The following is a 16,986-nucleotide window of genomic DNA, read 5'->3' on the forward strand; positions in this document are numbered from 1 at the left end:
ATTAACTTGTTAAATTTAAAACCTTATTATAAAAGTTGGAAATTACAGTACACCTTTATTCAAATGTAAAGCCACAAACCCAAAGAATTTAAATACAAATACTGTATGTGATCTTACAATATATTTTCCTTAAGGTTACCAGTAATTAAAGCAAAAAAAAAATATTTTATATATAAAGTGGCTTAAAGAAGTTACAGTAATTTAATGGTCATGACATTGGAATATATCGGGAAACTTGAACTATTTAGAGATCTTATTCCATCAGAAAAGCATCTGTTGTGTACTGAACTGCTCTGAACTGTACTGTACTGTACTGCACTGCGTTGCATATTTTCAAAGACACAATTGCTTGACCACTAAAATATTAATTAAAATGCCAAAGAGTTACAGTTACTTTATTCTTAGATTTCTCCACCCATACAAGAGGTTACAAAGTTTTTAAGGCAAATTTTTATGCAGTACAAGTTCCCATTTTTAGGTGTATGTAGTTTTTCTTTTGAAACTTTCATTCTACTGTACTTGATATTTGTTAGTAATAGAGACCTCTTACTGGTCTTGTAAGGGTATCATGTATTAATTTACAGACCTGGTACTTACACAGTTTTTCATACAGTAGTATATATAGCTATATCTTTTGGTACAGTTTTCAGCCGCAAGGCTAAAAAATCTTATTTCAAATGAATATTCTATTTAACCTTGTGATGTTTTAATATATCATACAGGTATACATATATTAGAAATCTAGATACTGTGTTTTTAAGGGATACAGTACTGTATACTGTATATCTTTTATTATTGTGCGTTATTTAGATTATATAGTTCTTCATCCATCTGTTATCAACTTATACGTTAATCAAGAATGGATTCCTTATGGTGTCTGAGAGGTTTTAGGTGTTATAGGAATTCCTAGTACAACTCACTATTTGCTCTGAAGTGTGAAGGGAATATATTAGCTCTATATGGACTTCCTGAAGATATAAAACTTGATTGTACTCACAGAACCAAAGCTATAATACTATGGTCTTTGAAGCTTGTGTATATGTAGCCTACAGTTAAAGAACGCCAGTTATAATGTAGCTATAAACATTTTGAGGGAATGCATTTATAACTATAGTCGCCGCGAAGATTCCGGGCAGAATAAGCCCCACCCCCAGGTGACGTCATACCCAATCATGTTGTCTCCCACATTAGCAGCAGTCATGATTGGCTATGACATCATCAAGGGGAGGGGCATATTTTGCCCGGAATCTCTGCAGTGACTATATATATTATGCAGAATCCTATTTTAATGTTTTTCGTGGTTTTGCTTGTGATGTAAATTACTAACTTGGTAACTGTAAGTTCTCTTTAGATGTAGAATAGTCAGTAGAATATATGCACCAAATAAATTGCATTAGCTTTCTCAGGACACCTGTGTAATTGGTGGTGTAACTCCTTAGTTTTTCATAAACTTCTTACAGTAATTTTGTTAATTAATTGTTATTGCATGTTTCACTTGATTTATATGTTTTGTTCCGTTCGTTCAGTAATATCAAAATACAATGTCCATAATTGTAATAGTTGTAATAGCAAATCGCTCAATTTTATTTTAATACGTAATTTTTCTTGGGTGAAAATTTTGAATTTACAACTGTTAATATTATTCAGCTTTTTTTATTCCATTACATATTCTTGCCATATGAATTAAAAACCAAAAACTAAAGTAAATTGTAATAAACCTGCAAATTATCAAGATTACAAATTATACTATTTACAAGGAGTACTGTAGATACAGTTTTATGATTACAGTACTGTACTTAATAGTCTTACAGTACTGTATCCATTGTCCAAAAGGTCACATGGATTGATTTATAAGTTAGTTAATACTTTTCCAGGTGGGATATATTGAATTTTAACAGTTGGTATAAACTCTTTTAAAATTTCCTTCAACTAAACTCAATTTCACTAAAAATAGGAACAGTTCAGACATTCCAAAAGAGACGGAATCTAGAGTCTTTTAATTTACTCAAATTGTTGCTTTCAATTTTATTATTGAAGCGTTTTCATTTTGTCAAATACTTATTTTTTCAAAAAATGTATGATAGTGAAGCTTGATGACTAGCAATACAGCTTGGGTTAGAATCAGTATCTATCGGGAGCATCTCAGCCAATGAGAATTCACCGCCTCACTTTACTTTCTAACCATTGGATTTTTAAGTTCATTATTTAATATTGGAGATTGGAAAATAAATCATAGCCATTTACTTTTAAATGAAAATTAATAGGAATCTTGGACTAGTTGTCATTGTATTTCATATGGCAAGTATTGTCATTACAAGAGAAATCTAATTTAACTGTTGAACTTGCATCTATTAATACTGTATAAGCCTACTGTATAATTTTCTACTATTTTGATGTTACTGAGGAACCAGTATTTTGAGGTATTTTAGTGCTTATAGCTCAGTAAAGCAATTATAGATCTGTCCATATCAAGTGAATTAAGTACTGTCTATTCTTATATGTTATTAAGAGTTCCCTCCAAGATAAAATACCAATTTGTAAGGAACTTGATTTTTAAAGGACCACGTTTGAATTTCGTTGGTACAGCATTGCCTCAGTAAATAAAGAAGCAGCCTTATCATAGAGCAATTGAAGTGGCATAGTTATCGGTATGGAAAATTTTACATATAGGTATATTTGCTGTCTTTTGTACTGGCCTTTTTAATGAAATGAAACCCAAAACTTTTTTGTTAGGTTTAATATTTTCTGACAATTTTTTTTTTCGAGGTTTTCACTTACTACATTGGCCAGACCGGACACCCTTTTTACAGTATACAGTATCACCATGAGTCTGTACGATAGTAAGAAATCCTTTTGATATGCAAATACCTCCAAATTTTGACATTGCTCTACCTTTTATGATCGATCTCTATTGGTAGCTGTAATATTACTTTACTTAAAAGGCGGTTTTCCTGGTCGTATCACCACTGAGAACCCTGTGCTCTACAAGACCTATAAGATCTATTATCAGATACATTCTTAGGTATTTAAAGTATCACATTATCAAATTCACATTATTGAAACACTTAGAAAACATCTTCAGCCTCTAATTGAAAGCCTTAGTATCTTCAGTGGGGGGTGTTTTGGCATGCGATCTAATTTATGGCGTGACCTCAGAAATTATTCTTTCGATTTGGCATGTGATCTCAATATTTTTAATAGGTAGAAAAATAAGAATAATAGAAAATCTAATAGTTCTTGCTTTGCCGTGCGCTCGCGACAGCTCCTAGTTAAAGTACGGAAGTTTGTAAAATTGCGAGGTTTATTGTACGATGGGTACAGTATTTGAATGCATATACTGTACCTAATCTACGTACATTTTCATTCTTACAGTAGCCACTATAAGAATTTACAGATTCTTTATGCTATAATATATCAAGCAGACTAATGCTATTTACTGTATAATCATGTCGAAGACTGCCTCTTGCAATTTTTGCAGCTCATAAGTTTAAAATCAATTTTTACTCTTTTTTTTTCAAGGAATAATTATTTTTTTCATTTTCATCGCAACCCAAACTACATAAATAACAACATAAATTAACTGTTTGTCTTATTCAAGGATATTTATAAATCAAATAAAAAGTGATAAATACAGAACAGAATGATATAAAATGCTCTTCCCCACTGTAGTTTTAATTACACGACAGAGAATTTAAACAAGACTGGCATTTGCTTTTTTAAAATTTCTATTAAGAGGTAGTGAATTTAAGTAAGTAAGCCTGGCATTTGTTCATATATATATATATTATACTCTTCTTTAAGGATAGCCATACGTCATATTTCAATTGTTTATTTTTAATCCTACTTATTATTTACCAAAGTGGGTAACGGTTTAGTATGTGGCCTACCTTTTGAATATGGCCTACGAAATTTATCTGTTTTAGCATGTGGCCTAACCTAACCATACCATACCATACCATACCATACCTTACCTTACCTTACCTTACCTACCTTCCTTAACAAGCTAGGTAGGCCACATACTAAACCAGAATAGAAAAGGTAGGCCACATACTAACCTAACCTAACCTTACCTTACCTTACCTTACCTAGCCAGGTAGGCTACATACTAAACCAGAATATAAAAAAGGTAGGCCACATACTAACCTAACCTTACCTTACCTTACCTTACCTAGCCAGGTAGGCTACATACTAAACCAGAATAAAAAAGGTAGGCCACATACTAAACCGGCACCCCAAGGTGTTTATTTATGATTTTCAATGTACATTATCTCATTGATATGGACAGAATCTATATTTTTGCCCTCATGTGCTGCCGTTGTCATCTGTGTTTGTTGTCAGTACTAATCTAAAAAAACCTCTTTTAATTCTAGGGAACCGACGGGATCCCAGGGGTTGAGGTACTAAAATCCGAGTATTTTTATCATTTTGCATGAACTACTTTTGAGGAATGCTTATAAACATTGGCTTTAATTTGTATTTTCAGTGGTGTGGTTACAGAATAACTTTTGATATATATATATATATATATATATATATATATATATGTGTATATATATATATATATATATATATATATAAATATATATATATATATATATATATATATATATATATATATATATATATATATATATATATAACATATGTACTGGATCTATATATATATATATATATATATATATATATATATATATATATATATATATATATATATATATATGTATGTATATATATATATATATATATATATATATATATATATATATAAAATGCATTTGCTTAGTTTAATGATGTGTCAGTAAAGCTTCAATTTCCCCTAAGGTCAGAATCCTTAAGGGAAGGTAAATATCCAAGTGGAAATATTTTTCTTCGGAACTACAAGCAGGTTTGTTTAAAAATAATATTATTTTACATTATATTTTTTTGATGTGTACATCATTTATTTTGCCTTTTTTTACGGAAATTGGGTTTAAGATTATCAGAATGTTAGCAGCGTGAACAGAGCACTGCAATTTATAACAAATTATAAAAATTGGTTTTTAAAGTTTTGAAAATTAAATGAAATAAAACTGGATGAGGAAACTGGCATGCAATACAGGTACAAGAAGACTGTTATACAGTCTTGCTTTCTTTACAGAGTTCAGTAATAGTGTACTTAACCATCATTATTTCTTAATTTCATTTACATGTTTCTTAAAGAGTTCAAATGCAGCTTGGCCTATATAACCTTTACAACGCTCCCAGAAGGCTAAAGGGGCCCATACACGTTCAAAAAAAGCATCAAAATTTTGCATTAAAATTTTGATATTAAATTTTTTATGCAAAATTTGAGTGTGTGTAGGACGTTTTGATGTCAAAAAAAGATTTCAAGCAAAATTTTGACATCAAAACATCCTACACACACTCAAAATTTGCATCAAAATTTTGATGCAAAATTTTGAAGCTTTTTTTTTAACGTGTATGTACTGTACACCTTAAGATCACTAGCTACAGTATTATGTGTGGAACTGAGGTATGCATTTTATTTAAGTGAATTTCAAGATGGTGGACAAGGTTTTGTATTAAAATCTACTGTAGATAAGTGATTTGATCAAAGACCAAATTAGAAATGTCTTTCATGAAACCAAGCACTCAACACCAAAGTTTGTGGGGGTGTGTGTGTAATGAAACAGCACTCTGTAGTGAGGTGATAAAATTTCGTACGAGGGTCGTGGTACCCTATCAGAAACGGCCCTGCCTGGTGATGTGCTGGACTTGGGTTCGAGTCCCGCTCAATCTGGATAGAGTTTTGTAGTGTCTGCAACCTTACATGTCTGCCGATCTGCTGGACTTGGGTTCTAGACCCGCTCAAGCTCTATAATTTCCGGTAGTGTCAGTAAATTTACTATCCTTGTTGGCTAAGGATTGGGCTTTGGGGGAGTCATCAGCAGCCATTGCCTTACCATCCCTGGTCTTAGCTTAGACGGAGAGACTACTTTTGGCGCTGATCATATGCAAATATGGTCAGTCTCTAGGGCATTGAATCTATCCCATGTTTCTGCCATTCATGAGTAACCTTCAAACTACCAATGCAGGGACTCTCAAGATTTCTCATTCTAACGGAGATACTCGTTAACGGAAAATGTTTTACCCTGGGTAAAAATTATTTGCCTTTTATAATAAACATCGATTTTATACTATTAATTAAATAACCACTTACTCCGATATTGACTGACACAGTAATCCAAGGGTTTGTGCAAGGTTTTGCATTATCTTTGAATTGATAATTCAAATTGCCGTTGTTCAATTAAATCTTGCGAGAATATATTGTATATATCATTACAAACTCATTATTCATATGTGCCTACATTTGTGATCGTAAAATTGCCTAAGACATTACAAATGATAATTAGTAGCAATGGTTCTTGGACCACATTGCCTCTGGTACCACTCAGTCACGTGTCTTGTATTGTATTATATATATATATATATATATATATATATATATATATATATATATATATATATATATATATATATATATATATCTTCAGAATAACCATTTTTTCGCTGAACTCGTGAATTTTTCTGAGAATTTATAGCAATTCATTTAGTTAAACAGGTTGAAATACTGCAAGTCTCACTTCATGTTTTTACTGTTAAGATTCTTTATATATAATTTATATATTTTCTTTCCTCATTGGGCTATTTTCTTTGTTGGAGAAACCCTTGCGCTTTTAACATCTTGCTTTTCTAACTAGGGTTGTAAATTAGTGAGTAATTATAGGCCTAGTAATAATTTATTTTTTTACATTTTAACATATACTTGTTTAGTGCCAATTGTATTACTAATGCTATCTTGGTGAGTATTGAATATAATCTTTCTTAAGCACAAAATGTAAGTTTGTTTGTTACTGTATTCCAATTTATAGCTTATCGGTAATAATGAGTTAACTGCTTAAATGCTTCTACGATAGATATCTTGTTTAACCCTACTGTAAATAAATAAAAACTGGCAATCTTAATATTCTTCGTATTGTATTTTTTCCAATCCTTTATATTTTAGTAATTTAGTAGCTTACTTTCATATATTTATTCATGTGTTAACGAATCTACGATTTTTACTGTTTAGGGTAATTTATATAACTTTTTCTTTTGAATTTTAAGTTTTTTTCTTTATTATTCTCCAATTGTATACCGGCGTTTTTTATTTTTATTTTTTTTTTGTAATAATGTGTTTACAACCGTCGTTCTTTTCAATAACTTTTACCCTCGAACAACATTATATTAATTCTGGATTTTTAATTTTGCCCATTCAGAAATTAAAATAAATTTCCTTGCCATCTGCTCCGTGCGTTAGTGTTATGCGTAGAATGAGATAAAATTAAAGATTAAAGTTTTATTAAAGTTAATTATGGTACAGGAGAAAAAAACAATTAAGCAATAGGTAAGTTAATGAGATTTTCAACTATCTAATAATGATAGAGTGCCTGCAAATTTAATCTCTCTCTCTCTCTCTCTCTCTCTCTCTCTCTCTCTCTCTCTCTCTCTCTCTCTCTCTCTCTCTCTCTCTCTCTCTTCTAAGAAAGACTTTAACCTTATTTATGGTACAGGAGAAAAACCCCAATTAAGTGATAAGTATAAGTTAATGAAATGTTCAACTATCGAATAATGATAGTGCCCGCAAATTTAATCTCTCTCTCTCTCTCTCTCTCTCTCTCTCTCTCTCTCTCTCTCTCTCTCTCTCGAAAGACTTTAACCTTGTGATTTTCCAAGTGTCTCATTGCGAATTATATTTAGCATAAATTATAGGTACTCTAGCATAAATGTGCATTGACGCTCTAATAAACCTACTGTAGATATATATTCTTTTTCTAATTTCTACATTGTTTGAAATGCAATTGAAAAAGTTATTCATTTCGAAGCGAATTTATAAAGTTATTTATTTCGAAGCAAATCTATTATTTCGTTCTTTAAAATTAGCGCAAGCTCGAACGACCCTTGGCTGTTAACAAGGTAGGTAAATAACTATAGGCGGGAAAGGGGAGCAGTGTTGCCAGATACGGGAATTGATCCCTAAATTTGGAGATTTTTCCCTACATTTGATGATTTTGGGTGTCTGGTGGGGATATTCTGTACAAATTTCTATGAAGAAGAAAGAGATGAGTAAACCTTTATATTGTTGCAATTGGTTTACTTACAATTGCATGAAGTATAGTAAGTAATTTCTATATTAGTAAAGCCTACATGATCAGAAGGAAATATATTTTTGTAAATGGTGATTTTTGAGGTTGTTATGGGGAATTTTTATCGAGTTTTGGGGATTTTTAAACTACCCATCTGGCAACACTGAAGGGGAGGGAGGGTCCCGCCACCTGACTGTCAAACAACGCCACTTGTCAGTCAGTCTTCAATTGTGTCCCATAGAGCTAGGACGTGTCAAAGCAGTGTCTCCCAATTTCGCCGGTTGAACCGGCTCTTGAAGTTGGTAATTTTCATCAAACTTTCGTTTTATTCAGTTTATTATATTATTATTACTGCTATTAATTAATTGGTTTACTATTAGAATTGACAAAGATCTGTTAAGGTTTTATCCTAGAAATGATAAGCACTTGCTTTAGGGCCCATAGTAGGCATGGCCGGTTAAGAATGCTTTTTTGCCGTTAAGAGCCTTATATTGCCGGATTAGGATGCCGAATTGCGGTCAAAGGTGTTTTTATTCTATGTTTTTTATTGCTGTTGTGCAAAATTGTAAGAAAATTTCTTAGCCTAGGGTACCCTAGGCTAACTCCCAAAGTAGATATGGCCGGGTAAGAATGGCTGTTTGCGGACAAGGGTCTTATTTGGCCGGATAAGAAAGACAATTTGCGGTCAAGGTACTTAATAGAAAACGTATTTTTATTAGGTATGTATTAAAATTGTTTAGCTTTAGTGCAAAAGTTTAAGGAAATATGAGACATAAACCTAAGGTACCCCAGGCTAATGCCATACCGTGAATGGCCGGTTAAGAATGCCGATTTGCGGTAAAGGCACTGATAGAAAACTTTTTATGCTGTAAACGATAATTTTATTTTCCGCAAAATTTTGAGGAAATTTAGGATATGACATAGCCTAAGGTACCCCAGGCAACCCCATAGGGGGCATGGCCGGTTAAGAATGCCTAATTGCGGTCAATGGTTGATAAGAATGCTGGTTTGCGGTAAAGGTATTGATAGAGAACTTTTATTCTGTAATCGATAATTTTATTTACAGTGCAAAATTACGAGATGACAAAGCTTAAGGTACCCTAGTCTAACCCCACAGTGGGCATGGCTGTTTGCGGTCAATGGTCTTATATAGCCGGGTAAGAATGCCAATTTGCGGTCAAGGTACTTGATAAAATTTTTTGTGCAAAATTATAAGAATATTGCGAGATATGACATAACCTAAGGTACCCCAGGCTAACCCCATGATGAGCATGGACTTTTAAGAATGTATTTGCAGTCGAGGGACTTGGTTAGGCTGATAAAAATGCCGATTTGCGATAAAGGTACTTGATAGATAATTTTCTATTGTAATCAATAATATTTTGTGCACAATTTTAAAGAAAATTTAGGCAATATGACAGCCCAAGGTACTCTAGGCTAGCCCCATAGCGGGCATGACAGGTTAAGAATACCTATTTGCGGTCAAGTGTCTTGTACAGTATAGGCGGATGATAATGCCGATTTGCGGTACGCACTGTAAACAATAGTTATATTTTGTGCAAAATTTACGGGAAATTTAGGCAATACGACAGCCTTGGGTACCCCAGGGTAACCCCATAGTGGGCATGGCCGGTTAAGAAAGCCTATTTGCGGTCAATGGTCGATAAGAATGCTGGTTTGCGTTAAAGTTACTGATAGATAACTTTTTATTCTGTAATTGATAATTTGATTTTGTGCAAAATTTTGAGGAAATTTAGGCGATACGACATAGCCTAAGGTACCCCAGGGTAACGCCATAGGGGGCATGGCCGGTCAATAATGCCGAGATGCGGTCAATGGTCTTGTATAGCCGGATAAGATGGCCGATTTGCGGTAATTGTACTTGATAAAAAAACTTTTGTTATCGATAATTTGTTGTGCAAAATTTTAAAGGAATTTAGGCAATATGCCATAGCCTAAGGTACCCCAGGCTAGCCCCATAGGGGGCATGGCCGATTAAGAATGCCGATATGCAGTCAATGGACTTGTAGAGCCGGATGAGAGGGCCGATTTGCGGTAAAGGTACTTGATCGAAAACTTTGATTGTTATTGATAATTTTATATTGTGCAAATTTTAAGGAAATTTAGGCGATATGAAATAGCCGAAGGTACCTCAGGTAACCCCATAGGGGGCATGGACGGTTAAGAATGCCGATATGCGGTCAATGGTCTCGTATAGCCGGATGAGAGGGCCAATTTGCGGTAAATGTTCTTGATAGAAAACTTTTCTGTATCGATAATTTTTTGTCCAAAATTTTTAGAAAATTTAGGCGCTATGACATAGCCTAAGGTACCCCAGGGTAACCCCATAGGGGCATGGACAGTTAAGAATGCCAATTTGCAGTTGAGTCTTGTATAGCCGATTGCGGATTTGTGGTATAGTTACTTGATAGAAAACCTTTTAATCTGTTATAGATAATTTTATTTTGTGCAAAATTTTAAGGAAATTTAGGCGCTATGACATAGCCCAAGGTACCCCAGGCTAGGCCCATAGCGGGCATGGCCGGTTAAGAACGCCTATTTACAGTCAATGGTCTATAGCCAGATAAGAATTCCAATTTGAGGTAAAGGTACTTGATAGAAAACTTTTGTTATTGATAATTTTACTTTGTGCAAATTTTTTTGGAAATTTAGGCAATATGACATAGCCTAAGGTACCCCAGACTTACCCCATAGGGGGCATGGCCGGTTAAGAATGCCGATATGCGGTCAATGGTGTTGTATAGGCGGATAAGTGGGTCTATTTAAGGGAAATGTACTTGATAGAAAACTTTTATTCTGTTATCGACAATTTTATTTTGTGCAAAATTTTAAGGAAATTTAGGCGATATGATATAGCCTGAAGTACCCCAGGCTAGCCTCATAGCAGGCCTTGCCGGTTGAGAATGCCTATTTACAGTCAATGGTCTTGTATAGCCGGATAAGAGGCCCGATTTGTGGTTAATGTACTTGATAGAGAACTTTTAAAATCTGTTACGGATAATTTTTAGGAAATTTAGGACGGATAATTTTTAGGAAATTTAGGCAATAAGACAAAGCCTAAGGTACCCCAGATTAACCCCATAGGGGGCATGGACGGCCAAGAATGCCGATTTGCGGTCAAGGGTCTTGTATAGGCGGATAAGAATGCAGATTTGCGGTAAACGTACTTGATAGAAAACTTTTATTCGTTTATCGATAATTTTATTTTGTGCAAAATTTTAAGGAAATTTAGGCGATATGACATAGCCTAAGGTACCCAAGGTTAACCCCATAGTGGCCATGGCCAGTTAAGAATGCTGATTTGCAGTCAAGGGTCTTGTATAAGCTGATAAGAATTCAGATTTGCGGTAAACGTACTTGATAAAAAACTTTTATTCTGTTATTTATAATTTTTTGTCCAAAATTTTTAGGAAATTTGGACTATATGACATAGCCTAAGGTACCCCAGGCTAACCCCATAGCAGGCATGGCCGTATAAGAATGCCGATTTGCGGTAAAGGTACTTGATAGGAAAAATTTTATTCTGTAATCAATTTTATTTTGTGCAAAATTTAAAAGTAACTTGGATATGACAGACTAAGGTACCCCAGGCTAACCCGAAAGTGGGCTTGGCCGGTTAAGAATGGTTATTTGCATTCAAGGGTCTTGTATAGTAGGACAAGAATGCACACTTGCTGTAAAGGTGCTTTATAGAAACCTTTTTATTTTGTAATCGATAACTTTTTGTGCATAATTTTAATGAAATCAGGCAATTTGACATAGCCTAAGGTACCCCAGCCTAACCCCATAGCAGGCATGGCCAGTTAAGAATACCAATTTGCTGTCAAAGGTCTTGTATAAGCAGGTAAGAATGCAGATTTGCGGTAAAGCTACTCAATAGATAACTTTTTATTCTGTAATCGATAATTTTATTTTCTGCATAATTTAAGGAAATTTAGACTATGACAGAGCCTAAGGTACCCCAGCCCAACCACATAGCGGGTATGACCGGTTAAGAATACCTATTTGCGGTCAAGTGTCTTGTATAGTCGGATGATAATGCCGATTTGCGGTACGCACTTGTTAGAAAGTTTCATTCTGTAATCGATAATTCTATTTTGTGCAAAATTTTAGGCAATACGATATAGCCTAAGGTACCCCAGGCTAACCCCGTAACGGTCATGGACGGTAAGAATGCCGGTTTCGGTAATGGTACTTGATAGAAAACTTATTTTGTAATCGAAAATTTTATTTTGTGTAAAATTTTGAGAATTTAGGCAATACGACATAGCCTAAGGTACCCCAGGGTAACCCTATAGCGGGCATGGACAGTTAGATTGCCGATTTTTGGTAAAGGTACTTGACAGAAAATTTTTTAATGTTATTGATAATTTTATTTTGTGCAAAATTTTCAGGAAATTTTGGCGCTATATAGTTTAAGGTACCCCAGGCTAGCCCTATAGGGGGCATGGCCGGTTAAGAATGCCTATTTACGGTCAATGGTCTTGTATAGCCGGATAAGATGGCCGATTTGCGGTAAAGGTACTTGATAGAAAACTTTTTAATCTGTTATCAATAATTTTATTTTGTGAAAGAATTTTAAGGAAATTTAGGCCATGGGACATAATCCTAAGGTACCCCAGGCTAACTCCTTAGTGGGCATCGCCGGTCAAGAATGCCCATTTACGGTCAAGGGTCTTGTAGAGCCGGATAAGAGGGCTGATTTGCATTAAATGTGCTTTATAGAAAACTTTTATTGTTGATAATTTTATTTTGTGCAAAATTTCAAGGAAATTTAGGATATGACAGTGTAAGGTACCCCAGGCTAACCCCATAGGGCATTGCCGGTTAAGAATGCTGATTTGCGGTCAGGGGTCTTGTATGGCCAGATGAGAATGCCAATTTGTGGTAAAGGTACTGCACTTGATAGAAACTTTTTCTGTGATCAATATTTTATATTATGCAAAATTTTAAGGGAATTAGGCTTTATGACACAGCTTAGGTTACCCCAGGTGTAAGACTAAGATCGGTGTTCCTTATCGGGGTAGCCTTCTCTGTAAAGTTTTAAAATCTATTTTCCAGTCATCCTAGCTTAAGATTGTTGTTCGGCCATGATTATTGTTAAGGGTAAATTTACTTTTTTTATATCCCTAGGACTTCAATAGATTTCCTTCCCCTTACATCTCCCATTACTAATGGGGGTCCCAAAGTGGGACTGGGAAGGGGGGAGGGTGAATGAAAACTCCTATAATTACATCTTTTTCTTTATTAATGCAACAAATCAGTGTTCTTATAAAAATTTACCTAAATGTTTTGGTTTGCGATCTCATTTATGGCCTGTTTCAGACATTATTCTTTTGCTTTAGTATGAAATCTTGCAATTTTTAATTGGTTAAAAAACACTTAATAGAAAACGGTGCTTGCTTAAATGCGTATAGTCAAGCAAGCTTCGTATGTACTAGCAAGCAGTAATGTCGAGCTGCTCACTTTAGCATCAATGATTATTGTAGAAAATTATTCCTGGTATATATTTTTTTTAAAAGATCTAATGGTTCTTGCTTCAACTTGAAGTGAGATTGCATACCAAAACAGCACTTGAAAAAAAAATCCTGTTTTGCTCTTCTAGTCGTAGTACAGACCACTCAGTGCTCTTGTCGTATGTTATTTGTTTGAAAATTGAGTCCCAACGTTTTATTCTAAAAACCTCTGCTTCGGTTTCATCATAGAACCGTGGAATATAACTGTAGTTAGGCCATTGGAACTCTTGTAATCGAATAGATTTTTGCAAATAAAGTATTTTGAATCCCATATTACTGGAGGAAACTTAAACAAGTTAAGGTTTTTGATAAGAAAGTTTTGCTTGTCGTGGTATAGTCGACAGAATCCTTATTCCACATGGTAGTTAAGATAAACTGATACTTGGTGCTCTTGTTGTAACTTATTTATTTGAACATTAAAAGGCCGAAGGTTTTATCTAAACCTCTGCTTTTGTTTCATTATAGAACCGTGAAATATAACTAGCTAGGACACGAACTTGTGTATTTGAACAGATTTTTGCAATAATGTGAATCCCATATACAACTGGCAAAAACTGTTAAAAGTCAAGGTTTTTAATGAAAATAAATTTTTTCTTTGTGGTACAGTCAACAAAAGCTTTATTCCACATGGTAGTCCAGATAAACTGATACATGGTGCTCTCGTCGTTAGTTATTTTTAACATTAAAAGACTCAACGCTTTATCCTAAACCTCTGTGGTTTCATTATAGAACCGTGGAATATAACTAGTTAGGACGCGAACTCACTTAATTGAAAAGCTTTTTGCAAATTGTGTGAATTCCATGTACAACTGGCGGATACTGGTAAATAAGTTGAGGTTTAAAAAAAATTCTTGTATCTTACGGTACAATTTATATAAGCGTTATTCCACACGGTAGTTCAGATAAACTGATACGTGGTGCTCTTGTCGAAAGTTATTTGTTTTAACATTAAAAAGACCCGATGTTTTATTCTATACCTCTGCTTTTGTATCATAATAGAACTATGGAATATAACTGTAGTTAAGACATTGGAACTCGCGTAATTGAAAAGATTTTTGCAAATGCAGTAAAGTACAGCATTTTGAATACCATATACAACTGGCGGAAATTGTTAAATTAAGGTTTTTAATAAAAAAAATCCTGTTTATCTTTTCTTGGTAGTCAACATGAGCCTCAGTCCACACGGTAGTTCAGATAAACTGATACTTGGTTCCGTAGTCTTAAGTTATTTGTTCGAACATTAAGACCTAATGTCATTCTAAACCTCTGCTTTTGTTTTATAATGGAAACGTGGGATATAATTGTTGCTTTTGTTTTATAATAGAACCGTGGGATATAATTGTAATTAGGACATTGGAACTTGTGTAAGTGAGTAGATTACTGTATTGCAAATACAGTATTTTGAATCCCATATACAACTGGCGGATACTGTTAAACAAGTACTGTAATAGGCTTTTGATAAAAAAAATCCAATTTTTCCGCTTGTCGTTGTACAGTCTGACAGAAGCCTTATTCCATACGGTAGTTCAGATAAATTGAAACTTGTTCTTGTCGTATGTTATTTGTTTGAACATTAAAAGACCCAAGGTTTTATTCTAAACCTCTGCTTTGGTGTCATAATAGGACCGTCGAATATAACTGTAGTTAAGACATTGGAACTCATCTAATTGAATAGATTTTTATAATACAGTATTTTGAATCCCGTATACAACTGGTGGAAACTTACACATTAAGGTTTTTGATAAAAAAAAATAGTTTTATCTTGTTGTACAGTCAACATAAGCTTTATTCAACACGGTAGTTCAGATAAACTGATATATGGTGCGCTTGTCGTAAGTTGTGTTTGAACATTAGAAGGCCCAACGTTTTATTCTAAACCTCTGCTTTGGTTTCATAACAGAACCGTGAAATATGACTAGTTAGGACGTTGGAACTTGCGTAGTTGAAGAGATTTTTATAAAAGTATTTTGAATCCCATTATCAACTGGTGTAAACTGTTAAGGTTTTTAATGAATGAAAATTTTTCTGATGCTGGTCATAGTACAGTTGACTTAGCCGTATTCCACGTAGTAGTTCAGGTAAACTGATACATGTTGCTCTTGTCATAAGTTATGTTTGAACATGAGGCCCAACGTTGTATTCTAAACATCCGCTTTGATTTCATTATAGAACGGTGGAATATAACTGTAGGTATGACATTGGAACTTGTGTAAATGAATAGATTTTTTGCAAATACATTTTGAGTCCCCTATACAACTAGCTGAAACTGTTGAACAAGTCAGTCTTCAATAAAAAAAATCCTGTTTAGCTGCTTCTTGTGGTACAGTTGATAGAAGATTATTCCACAAGGTAGTTCAGATAGGCTGATACGTGGTGCTCTTGTCATAAGTTATTTGCTTGAACCAAAAAAAAAAAAAAAGCCCAACGTTTTATATTCTAAACCTCTTGGTTTCATAATAGAATCTGGCAATATTACTATAGCTAGGACATTGGAACTTGCATAATTGAATAGATCTTTGCAAATACTGTATAGTGTTTTGACTCCCATACTACTGACAGAAACTTCCATTAAAAAGTTAGTTTTTTAACAAACTCATTTTGGTTGTTGTACAGGCCACAGAAACCGCATTCCACATGGTAGTTCAGATAAGCTGATATGTGGCGCTTTTGTCTAAGATGTTTGAACAATGGAAGGCCCATTTTAAATTCTAAACCTTGGTATTGGTTTCATACAACTCTGCAATACTACTCAAGTTGAGACATTGGAACTCATAAGTGAATAGATACTTGCAATTACATTAATTTGAATCTCTTATACAATTGACGGAGTGACTGTGGTTAAAGTACCGGCTGAGCAGCGATTTGCTATCTGACCCCCCCCCCCTTTTTTTTTTTTTTTTAGGGGGGTGTTCAGTATAGAATAGGACAACATTAGGCAAGACATTGTAATTCTTATATTTGAATACAGTTGGCTGTCGTCGCTGATTCGGTTTTTCTCGGCTCCGTGATCGTAGAACACTTAGAGATTTGCATAATCCGGCTTGGCCTGATGTCTTCCCACCACCTCTACAACTTTGCACGTGGCCTTTTATGTAATGTATTTTCCTCACTACTATCATTGACTTGCGTTCTCGCAGTGTCAGTCATCACGAAAACGTTCTACAAATGTTAGTTAATTTGACATTTAATTTATTTAAATTTACAGTGCCCATTTACTAAATTTGTCCTTTGTATCTGCCACAGATACAATTTCGTAGGCCACATGCTGTAACAGCTACAAAAGT

The 16,986-nt window shown here is 34.2% G+C and overlaps 1 protein-coding gene across 1 annotated transcript in view; it reads left to right on the forward strand.

The window, feature by feature from the left end:
- The window catches only part of LOC137651835 (collagen alpha chain CG42342-like), a 141,761-nt gene that overhangs the window by 75,756 nt on the left and 49,019 nt on the right, over positions 1-16,986 (forward strand). Inside the window, exon 22 of the mRNA XM_068385056.1 lies at positions 4,371-4,397. Coding sequence (XP_068241157.1) covers positions 4,371-4,397 — 27 coding nt within the window. The remainder of the gene's footprint in view (positions 1-4,370; positions 4,398-16,986) is intronic.

This window comes from Palaemon carinicauda, chromosome 13 (assembly GCF_036898095.1).
Source record: "Palaemon carinicauda isolate YSFRI2023 chromosome 13, ASM3689809v2, whole genome shotgun sequence".
In the NCBI taxonomy this organism is placed as follows: domain Eukaryota; kingdom Metazoa; phylum Arthropoda; class Malacostraca; order Decapoda; family Palaemonidae; genus Palaemon; species Palaemon carinicauda.